The 11,024-nt window shown below is 36.9% G+C and overlaps 1 protein-coding gene across 2 annotated transcripts in view; it reads right to left on the bottom strand.

Moving 5' to 3' along the window:
- Positions 1–1,129: 1,129 nt before the first annotated feature.
- The window catches only part of psd2 (pleckstrin and Sec7 domain containing 2), a 42,853-nt gene continuing 32,958 nt past the window's right edge, over positions 1,130–11,024 (bottom strand). The window contains exons 7-15 of one of the 2 annotated variants that reach the window (XM_077577211.1): positions 10,391–10,449; positions 8,849–8,938; positions 8,703–8,746; positions 8,421–8,611; positions 8,197–8,267; positions 7,656–7,813; positions 7,436–7,580; positions 6,325–6,468; positions 1,130–4,747 (exon numbers count right to left, since the gene is read on the bottom strand). In XM_077577211.1, coding sequence (XP_077433337.1) covers positions 4,517–4,747; positions 6,325–6,468; positions 7,436–7,580; positions 7,656–7,813; positions 8,197–8,267; positions 8,421–8,611; positions 8,703–8,746; positions 8,849–8,938; positions 10,391–10,449 — 1,133 coding nt within the window. In that variant the 3' untranslated portion in view covers positions 1,130–4,516. Of the gene's footprint in view, positions 4,748–6,324; positions 6,469–7,435; positions 7,581–7,655; positions 7,814–8,196; positions 8,268–8,420; positions 8,612–8,702; positions 8,747–8,848; positions 8,940–10,388; positions 10,450–11,024 lie in introns of both variants that reach the window. The other variant, XM_077577212.1, reaches the window with a different exon arrangement.

The following is an 11,024-nucleotide window of genomic DNA, read 5'->3' as shown; positions in this document are numbered from 1 at the left end:
TGTCCGTAGATTAATAAACAATAAATAACGACAGCTCAAAATATTTTGGCGCAAATAATTGCACACATGATTTATTATTTTGATTTTGCAGAATAGTATAAAATGTAATAATAAATATGAGCTCAAAATGTTTGTGTCACTCTTGAGTAACAGCCAGGGTTATTATAGTTTGGGAATTTTTCATTTTAGTTTTGAGTTGTTGTTTTTTTAGTTAGTTTTAATAAGTTTTCAGGGTGGTTCTGTTAGTTTTTATTAGTTTTAGTTATTTCATAAATGCTTAGTTTTAGTTAGTTTCAGTATTAGTTTTAGTTGTTTTTTTTAAGTGTGTATTACTTGTGCGCAATATTTAAAATCAGGCTCTCTCATCTCAGAAAAACTTCAGCACAAATGCAGCTTTCTTCTCTCCAGAAAAGATCCAAATCTTTCAGTTTTTGTGTCTTTCATGGTGAAATGTCTTCTGAAGGTGCTTTTCTATTGGCTGCTGCTAGATGATGTCCCTTTTCTGTGACACATCATTAAATTGATTACCAAAGACACATTTTTTTTGGCTATAATTATAGTTAGTTTTAGTTAGTTTTGTTAACATAAAATGTAGTTTCAGTTAGTTTTCATTTTTTTAAAAAAAAGAAGCATTTTTGTTTTTATTTTATTTTGTTAACGATATGGGTTTTAGTTTTAGTTTTTTCGTTAGTTTTAGTTAACTAAAACAACCTTGGTAACAGCCCTATTAGAGAATACCAATAAAGTGGTTGTCTGTGCGCCCTCCAGTGGACAAAATAAGCAACAACTGTTCATTTTAGTGAAATACTGCAGTTTGTGTTTTTGTCCTTACCTGCCAAATTGGACTCCCTGATGGGCGGGTTCTGGCCCACAGGTCGTATGTTTGACACCCCTGGTTTAACTCAACATTGCATCGTCAAAGACCCAAACCCATTTTCAACAGTTAAGATTTTGTAATAATAATAATAATAATAATAATAATAATATTAATAATAATAATAATAATAATAATAATAATAATAATGATAACACCCACACGTGTGGATTGACCAGTAGTACATAAAAATATTTAAATATTCAGTAAAAATTAAGTAAAATATTAATTTTACCAAATTGAGACATAGGAGATTTTGGCCCAACAGCGATATGAAAGTGATTATTTATTGTCTTTATGTATTTACTCCACATGCTGCATTTTTTGTCTTTCGAACTTTGACCATGTTCTCTTTATGTGGTCATTGGTAATAACACAATGCCACAGGTACTAAGAAAAAAAAACTGTTTTGTGTTTCAGTGTGGAGATATGAATGAAACTTGTGAAATACTTGTATTCTTCTAAAATGCCTTTAATATAGAGTACAAAGAAATATGTACAGAACATCAGTGATGTCAGTGGCACCCAAACTGCTGCACATCATTTTGGTGCCACTATTAATAAATCACTACCACAATCTTCTCTATAAAACCTTACTTTAAGAAGCACAGACTAAATGTTCAGTAAATATGTCTTTTACACTGTATGAACATCTGAAAAACAAATATACAAACAAAGCAAAATGACAGGTCTAATGCTGACATCAAAGTGCCCAAGTTGTTGTTGTTGTTTTTTAAATTAACATAACAACAAATATTTTTTGTCACAGTCCTATTTTACAGCACAGGCCTACCCTAACATTGGCAACATCGGTTAGCACAACAGCCAAACTGACTACAAGGGGAAGTCTTGGTGTAGAAAAGGAAAAAAACAAACATGCTGCTTATCCTGATATAATACAGCCTTCTACTTTTAGCATGGTCGAGCTGACTTGTTAGTTTCCAGTCAAGTCCCCAAATGATTTTCAAAGCTGTCCATTTAACAACAGCACATAGCAAAGACGTGACAGATCATGAGGACATGGAAAGTTTGGGGTAAAAAGTCAACAAATGCCTCAATGAGGCTGAGTGAGGGGCTCTTAGCTCTACAGTTGTGTCACAAGCAAATACTTCCAACATGTGTGTGTGTGTTCTGGTGGAATCAATAAGGTGCTCACAAACATCGGTACCATCGCCACTCGCCCCACACGCCAATGTCCTCATATTATGCAAGTTCCAAGAGAAAAAGCCTTAATGTGATATTGTGTTAAACATACGCTGGACGTCTGCTTTGCCTTCCGGGTTTTACGGAGAAAACTTAAGCGTCCGCTTCTCAGAAAACAAATGTTTCGTAACGCTCACAGTGACCCATGCGGAGGATGTTTTGATGGATATTTCGCTGGTGGAGTTGTTTTCCAGCCACTCTCCTGACACTTTTATTGGTGTTTGTGCGCCAAATTGGAACCGTCCTGCTCCCACGTTTGTCCAAATGGGCCGAGGGCACCAAAGAAGACATTTCACCATGAAAGACACAAAAACTGAAAGATTTGGATCTTTTCTTGAGAGAAGAAAGCTGCATTTGTGCTGAAGTTTTTCTGAGATGAGAGAGCCTGATTGGGATCATGAATTATTTGGCAAAAGACTTCTGGACTGTTTCTCACCTAAAACAAACCAAAAATACTTCATATAGCGCATGACCCTGCTACATTAAATTCTTCCTAACCACCACTGGAAGTATTTCAACATTAAAAATTTAGACCTTTATTCACTGCTATGATGTGAATGAAGTATATATTTGGAGCTTTATTTAAGAGGTGAGGAAAAAAAAAACTTCACAACAGAAGTCAAATATTCTGGAGAAGGAAGGAAGATGTATCATCCAAATGTAGAATCAATAAATGTCTTCCAGAAATTATAATACAGATTTTATTGTAATGTACATAAAATGTCAAAATTCTCGAATGACATATTTTTGAGAAACCCCTTAAATTAAAGCTAACACTGTCATTTTAAAAATCATTTTGCTAGTATATAAAACACTTGGGATGGGCAAGTACCTGGATACCAGCTTATTTCAAAGTATCAGGTACTCATGATGGCGTCCGATACCAATATCGGTTGAAAGAAGAATGTGCAATGTAGAATATATTTTAATTGGGACATTTTCTGGCCAGTGGATTATTTGTTTCATTTTGATTATTTAGTTATTTAAATTGATTTTATCATGTGTTTTCATACAACATACACTATGTATTTTATTAACAAATATAAATAAAGATCATAAATGACTGCCAGTAATTTCATGCAATTTTAAGGAAAATCCAATATTGGATATACAAGTTTTTTTTTGTTTGTTTTTTAAAACATTATCTGTCATTGATTGCATAAAAATTGTATGCAACAAAACTACTAGTGTTATCAGTACTTGATATCATATCGGTGGCTACTCAAGAGTTGAGTACACTCTAAAAACAGTTGGGTCAAAAATAACCCAACTATGGGTCAAAAATGGGCAAATCCTCTACTTGGGTCAAATTGACCCATAAATTGGATGGGTCCATTTTTGATCCATAATTGGGTTACTTTTGACCCAACTGTTTTTAGAGTGTACTGGTATTGGTCTGGGGAAAAAAGGGGTATTGAACATCCCTAAAAGAAAACTGCCCAAATACTATGTTGAGAAGTGTTTGGAATGATATTTTAGGGTTCAGTCATCAGTCTTTAGACACTTCCCGCCCACTATTATCAGTGCAGTCTTTCAAAAGTTATAACAGAACACGGCATATCGTGCTTTCATTCAGTCACATGCTGATTTCTTCATTGAGAAACTAAAAAGAAAAAGAACACTTAACTATGCGTTATTATTTGGGCCGTAACGGATCTGGAGCAAGGGTTGGCTCTGCTTCAAGTCCCCTTTTCCATTCAAGTTCTTCTTTTTAACCGTGTGCTCACTAGCCGGTGTGAAGGTGCCGCGAGTAAGGCACTCAACTCCGAGCTGGGTTCCGCGAGGGCGTCGCTTTCTACGCGTGTGCAAGGAGACGCTTGCAAAAAGAGCGATAAAGATTTTCTTTGAAGAGTTAAATAAATAAATAAATATGCTCGACATGGGACGATCCTTCTAAGCGTTTTTTTTTTTGTTTTGTTTTGTTTTTTAAGTTTCTGTAACATGTTTGTGGTGTCGCCTTTGCGAATCACGCTTACCCAAAATGTAGGTCCAAAGGTGAGAGTGAAACGCAGAGGCCAGAATGCTACAGTAGTACCATTTCCATTTGCTCTATCTCAGCCGCTGCCTGCAGAGACACCAGACAGAGAGGGAAGCAGACGCGCTTGAACCTTTTTTTTTTGTGTCCTTGCCTGGCCTCCTTCTCTCTGCTCTAAAAGTAAACCTCAACTCAAGACAAACTGATTAAAAAAAAATAATACTGACAATGTAATAAATAGTGATCACAGTTCTGATCGTTTTCAATGTGCAACAGTACTGAGGTCGAGGCAGGGAGGAGGGAGGGGGGGGGTTCTATTGCTCAAGGAAATTTTATCACCAGGGTTGACAAATCCTTTGAAGGATTTTGAGTTTGGGAACCCAATAACACATTACATAACGCTGGTTTCGGATTTGAGGGAGGTCATTTTGAGGGTAGCGGTCTCTGTGGCCCCCCTGCCCCCCTCAGCTCATCGGTCCCACGGCAGTGCATCCGGCGCCCTTCCCGTTCAAGCCAGCGTGAGCCTGGTTGATGGACGGCGAGGACTGCGTCTTGCGCAGGTGGTAATCGCGGCCGGCCAAGACGCCCTCCATCATCAGGCCGCCCAGCACGCTGGCCTCGATCTTCTCCAGATCGTCCGTCTCCGTGCGGATTTTGGCCCCCAGGAGGCTGATGTACGTCTCGTAGCGAGTCTTCTGCTCAGAATGGAAAGAGGGTGGGGGAAAGGGATAGGTGGCAAAAATGTTTGAAATGAAACAAATGGAGAAAAAAATATGGCTGATTCTACAACTGTACTCACCACGGTGATAAATAACAACAGTGAAGCTTTGCCAAATTCACAGATTTTTGTGAGGAACTTATCCTCTTTCATTCCCTAAAACACATCTATTGGTTTTGTTTTGAGGCCAAAGCCATGACTAATATGAAAATATTGCGTTGGCGCCATTTTGTGACATTTGACGCCAAACACATAAGGGTAGGCGGATCTTGTAATCAGGCCTTGTCTAACTTTGGCGCCTTCTTGTGGCATCTATAGGCAAATACAAACATTTTTGTGTATGCCTCAATTGTTTGTTTTTTATTTTTGACAAGACAACAACATAGAAGAACATATTCACACTATAGTGGTGCCTTGGCTTGTGAGTGTGATTCATTCTGTGACCTTAGTTGTATCTCAAAACTCATGTTAAAAAAAATTATCCTTTCCCCACCAAAATCAATGGCAAAACCATTAATCCAGTCCATCCCACACTCTCCATTGTGTTCCTTCTGGAGTGCATGCCTTGGCCAGTAGAGGGCGGTATGATACAGACATCCCAAAATTCAACAAACAACAAAAAACAGAAACTGAATGTGTGCAGAGAACGTAAAGGAAAAGAAAGTACATTAAAGTCCTCATTGGACGACCGCTACAACTATTAGGAAAACCTGATTTGGCATATTCTTGTATTACTTGTACCAAGCCTGGACATAAGTTGTAGTTGTTCATTATTAAATATTTCCATAGAATATTGTGCCATGTTTTTTAGAATATTATTATTAATTTGAAGAAAAAAAATTGAGATGTATTTATTTGCCCTCTAACTGGGAGTATTGTTGTCGCTTTACATAGGACAAAGGCAACTTATTTTTTTTCTTATTTTTTTTTAGTATGATATGAAAACTTCAATTGGAAGTGGCAGTAAACAGGTGGAAGCCTCTTTTTTGAATGGTTCACTAAATCTAGCTAAAGCCAAAGCTGTGACTTCCTGTGAAATGAACTGAGTTCACTGCCACCATCTAGCGCTTACGTCACAAATGATTGTTCGCAAGCTAAAGCAAAAAAAAAATGCTCAAGCAACAGTTTGTATCTCTTATTTGTCATCACTTAATTGTAATGTTAAATAAGGGTTTTCTGTGCTTATTAATATTACACTGAATTACACCTTTAAAAAGATAATAAATAAGTAAAAACAAATCAAGGCAAGTACTTTAGTAGTTTTTTTTACTGTACATATATTAGCAGTGCCCTTACTAGTCAATGGACGATCTACTTGTAATGCATTGTAGTTTAACCACCAACCAGCTCAAAATAATAAAAAATATATTGAATATTTGTAGTCTCCTTTTATAACAGCAATCGAAAGTGAATATTACTTTCAAATTGGAGTGGATCACAATGAGACAGTGACCGAAACACGCAGCCCTCATCTGTCGCTGTCAATAAATCAACAGCATAACAAAGGACAAACACACCAGATCGTGTAAAACAATCATTCCGAATATTCCTCACCTCATATGTGAGGTAGTGCTCTTTGAGCCGATACTCCTCCCACTCACGACTTTTGGGGTCAGATGAGGGCGGGTTTTTCCGGTGCTCTTCCAGCTCCAGGCTCATCTGCTTCAGCTTGCTCTCGTGACTCAGCAGCTGCTCCTCCTGCACCAATCGCACGCCAGGCAAACAACACAAGACCCGCAAAACAGCCAATAAGATGGGGATGCAATAAAGTATGTGGAGCTTTTTAATTAGGGATAAGGTGGAAATCTTTCACCGTATCTGGAAATATATCATAAAGATTATATGATTAATATAAATGCATATATGTACAGTATATATACATATATATAGTATACATCAAGAATTGAAATTATGTTTGCAGAGCAGTTTTGCGAAATCAAAGGCTTTATTTGACGAGCAACTTTCTAACTTTGAGGAGAATTTTTTTTTTCGAGGAACTGAAGGAAGATTTTTTTTTTTATTAAATATAATGATAACATAATGACTGAACAATTGTTTTTCATTTTTCTAGAATAAATTGTTTTTGTTTATTAAATTCACATTGTGTATAGCAGCAAAAAGATTTTGTTGTCTAGAAATAAAGCTGAATTGATTTTTTTATTGATTGATTTTTATATTTTATTTGGTAATGACTGAGAACACAATCAAACTTCCAATCACTCAGTCTGGAATCACCGAGGATAAAAACACAATAAAGTCGCAGTGCTGAAAAAGCTTTGCTTTAATGTATAATGTTTTATAAAATAAAATGTATCAAAAATGATTATTTTATTCAATTGATGTATATATAGCTACACAATGATTTAAAGTACAAAAAAGGTAACTATTTTCAGTTGAACTTTTAATAATTTATGCTTATAACTATTTTCTGCTAAACTTATTTAAAGTGAAACAACACCAAATCTCTCCAATAAACAACAACACAATCGAAATAAAAATATGTAAAAAATTAAAAATGATTAAAAAAAAAGTGTGGTAGGTGGGTAAATTGACAATTAGTAATTGACAATCACTTTCAAGTTAATGTTTATTAATGAGGAGCAAATGACCAATTTTCACATGCCTTTTTGGAGCCTTTTATACTATTTCAAGTGTGTGTATGTACCTGATTGAGTCTTGTTGATGAGGACGGAAGGATGGGCCGGCAAAATTTTTTCATGGAGCCGATGGCAGCAGGGAAGGCTGGAGCAGAGAACAGCGCTGCCACCAGATTTATCCGAAAGATCCACGACATCATCTCTTCCTCACCCCTAAAGGAAAAGAGCACCGCAATGAGCTGATTTGGGATTAAGGAGAGGCAAAACAAGTCTCCTCAGTTGACTCACGGGGCCTGTAATAGAAAAACTCTCCAGTCGGAGGTTTTGAGCTTGAGTACGTTGGCTTTCTTGCTGTAATCGGTAGCGCGGGTGGCTAAAGCGTGGTGGATCCGCACAGCATTCTTCAGGTCCACCTCCGAAATGTCAGCATCTGGTTTATATTCATCCTGAATGAGACAAATTGTAGGCCATATTGTATGTTTTGAGGTCATAGAAATACACTCAATTTCTTGTATCAGAAAAGAAGTAAACATACAGGAAGGCTGATATTCAAACTCCGATTTTCTTCAAAACAGAGGTAGCTATTTAAAGCTTTTACTTCCTAATTTCTCCAATGTTGCAATAAAGCCTTATTACCAGCAGAGGGAGACAAACACACACTAAAGTTGTCACCTACCTCTGCCTCACTCTCTCAAGCAAAACGAAAGCACAGCGCAGTAGAACCCTGTACAGCATCTACCACATCAGTGACGCCATTGTAGTGTGTGTGTGCGAATAAGTGTGTGTGTGTGTTTCTATGGCAACAAAGACAATGGGTGGGATGTCGTACCTTTTGGAGATACAGTATCATTCCCTTCAGAACCGCATAGAACTTCTTCCAACCACGGCGACCCCGTGGGGCTGGATTGTAGAAATGGGAGCAAGAACAAAAACAGATCGTCTCAATGATTCACAAATCAAAAGTGTATTATTCCAAATTAAAAAATATGCTAATTAATCAAACTGACTCTACATCTAATAAATGGATGAGTAAGTTGATGTTTATGTACTCACTCCGTTTGCCATCCATGTCAGCATGGCTTTTGCGAGTCAGCACTCCGTGTTTGTATGTTACAGCATTGAGGAGGATGGGGATGGCGATGAAAGGGTTATTGCTGTCCGTTACCCTGGCAACACGTTTACTCCCGCCCTCGCACTGCTCCTCCACCAGCTCTGACAGGCTCTTCCTTAGCTCTTCTTCTTCACTGCACGCAGCAAAAAAAAAAGAAAAGAAGATGAACAGGAAACGTACATAGTGAAGTGAGTCTTTTTGAGCAGAACTAAGAGCATACTCACACAGCCCACTCAAGCTTCTCGTTCTTGATCGAGTTGTACAAGACCTGTGCAGGAAAGGCAGAATAATGTTGTGACTAAATCTTTCTGCAAGCAGGAGACATATTTTGAGGTAGTTGCACACTTTGAGGAGAAAGTGACTTCTGTACCTTCAATAAATCTTTGGGAAAGTCTTTACCATTGTTGAGGCCATCTAGATTACTAATAAACTGCTGGCAAGACATCTTCTTTCCAATGTTCTGAGGGAAGACAATTCAAAAAGTGTAGCAGCGTCAAAAAAAAATTAAAATACAAATGCCAATCTTGCTTTTGTAACGTCTTAAAAAATGTGACAAAATGAAAAAAAATTCAGACTTTTCAAAATGTAGAAGTTTTTGTTTTTAATTAATCTTAGACAATAGACAATCCTTTTAATGTTCTAATAAAATGTTCAGGGAGCTCCCAAGGCTATCAGTATATCTTAAAAAGCCAAATGGAAACTTAAACATGTAACATACATACAAACATAGATCTCTAAAGTTTTCTACAGTAAATATTTTTTTTCCAAAATTAAAAAATACCCAAAATCTTAAACTTTTACATTTCTTTGTTTTAATATCGAACAAAAACAAAAGGTTCAGAAGGGTCAGCAGCATCTCTTATAACGAAAACTTAAAATGTAATTAAATAGTTCCCTCAGATTAAAATGGTTTTAGATTTACCTTTTATCGGCCATCAGATTAAAAAAAAAGAAAGAAAAAAAGCTAACACCAATATTTGTCAAAATGCCCAATATCGGCGCCGATACTTTATCCCTAATTGTCATTTTGTGTAAATCATGTCAAAGTTGACAAATATTCTACTCCTAAAATAAGCTTTGAAAGGGCTAAAGCTGAATGCAGTTGTCCATCTGTCCACTTGGTGGCAGTGCTTATCTTGCTTATCTAACACTCATGCGTATATTTGGTATGATTGTAAAAGGCTGTATTAGGTTCGAGTAACTATTAATTTCACACAACCAATACTATTCTTAAAGCTGAAAGAATTGATTACTAGATGAATTTTCCTTTCTGTAGGGTAGTTATATTTTTTGTGACATTTTGCCTTTAATAAAGTATATCTAATAGAGAACTGTGAATATTTTAAATTGCTGCCATTTTGATGCATCAGTATTAAATCTGAGACATGAGTTGAAAAACCAAAAGGAGCGCATTACAAGGACCGATTCCAACGTTGGCAGCAGAGGAATACTTACCACCTGCAGTGACAGAGAGAGGCCAGGAAACCGGATGTGGTGAGCAGGGGGAGGATTTGAAAGGGAAGAAAGGGACCCAAAAAGAGAGAAAGGATGTTAGTTAAAGGAGGGCTATTCATTACATGAGTGTTTAGCAGGGGCAGAGTTGATGTGAGCAGTTTAGGGAACATGGGCATTTGATGACTACTGATAGTGCTATGTGGTTCACATCTCAATGCTCCAGTTAAAAATGAACACTTGAGACCATCTAAGGACAGGAGAGACGGAAACAGGTCAAAAAGTAGGCTGGGAGGCAAGTGTGAGGAGAGTGAGCGAGGGGGGTGGTGGGAGGGACTTCAGAAGGAAAGAAAAATGTAGATCCAAAATAAGATACGCCATTGATGGCAAATGCCTGTTTTGTTGGCATGTGTGTCCAAATGTGAGATAAGAAAGAATCCGTTTGAAGGTAAACACATACATGTCCGTGTAGATCTGTGTTGAGCAGCATGAGAGCGCAGGTTAATGTGTGGGCTCCATCTGCAGAGGCACGACACACAAAGCTGAGGTCAACTTCATGTCACGCGCAAAACACACGCATGCATGCAATGCCACGCATTCTCTTACAGCGAGATGAGACACATTCAGATATGGCACTGAATTCAACTTAATATTTACTCATTCACTGCCATTGTCGGCTATAGACGTCAAAAATTCATTTCAACTATTTCTATTAGTTTTCCACTTTTTTCACTTTTGTTAGAGTATGAAAACCTAATTTAAAAAATATTGAACATTTAGAACAGATATAAAAATGTGTGATTAATCGTGAGTTAATTATTGAAGTCGTTATTAATTACAATAGATTTTTTTTTTAAACATTAAAAATTAGGGGCGTCAGGCGATTAACATTTTTAATTGTAATTAATTGCATGATTTCACTAGTTACCTCACGATTAATCACAAATTTTATAACTGTTCTAAATGTACAGTAAAACAAATCTAGGTTTTCACACTCTTGTTAGCAAAAGTGGAAAAAATATGTTAAACTAATAGAAATAGTTCAAATGAATTTTTGACGTCTATAGCCGTCAATGGCATTGAATGAGTTAAAG

Source organism: Vanacampus margaritifer, chromosome 10 (assembly GCF_051991255.1).
Source record: "Vanacampus margaritifer isolate UIUO_Vmar chromosome 10, RoL_Vmar_1.0, whole genome shotgun sequence".
In the NCBI taxonomy this organism is placed as follows: domain Eukaryota; kingdom Metazoa; phylum Chordata; class Actinopteri; order Syngnathiformes; family Syngnathidae; genus Vanacampus; species Vanacampus margaritifer.
Note: the sequence above shows the minus strand (reverse complement) of the source record. Positions and strands in the feature narration are given on the sequence as shown.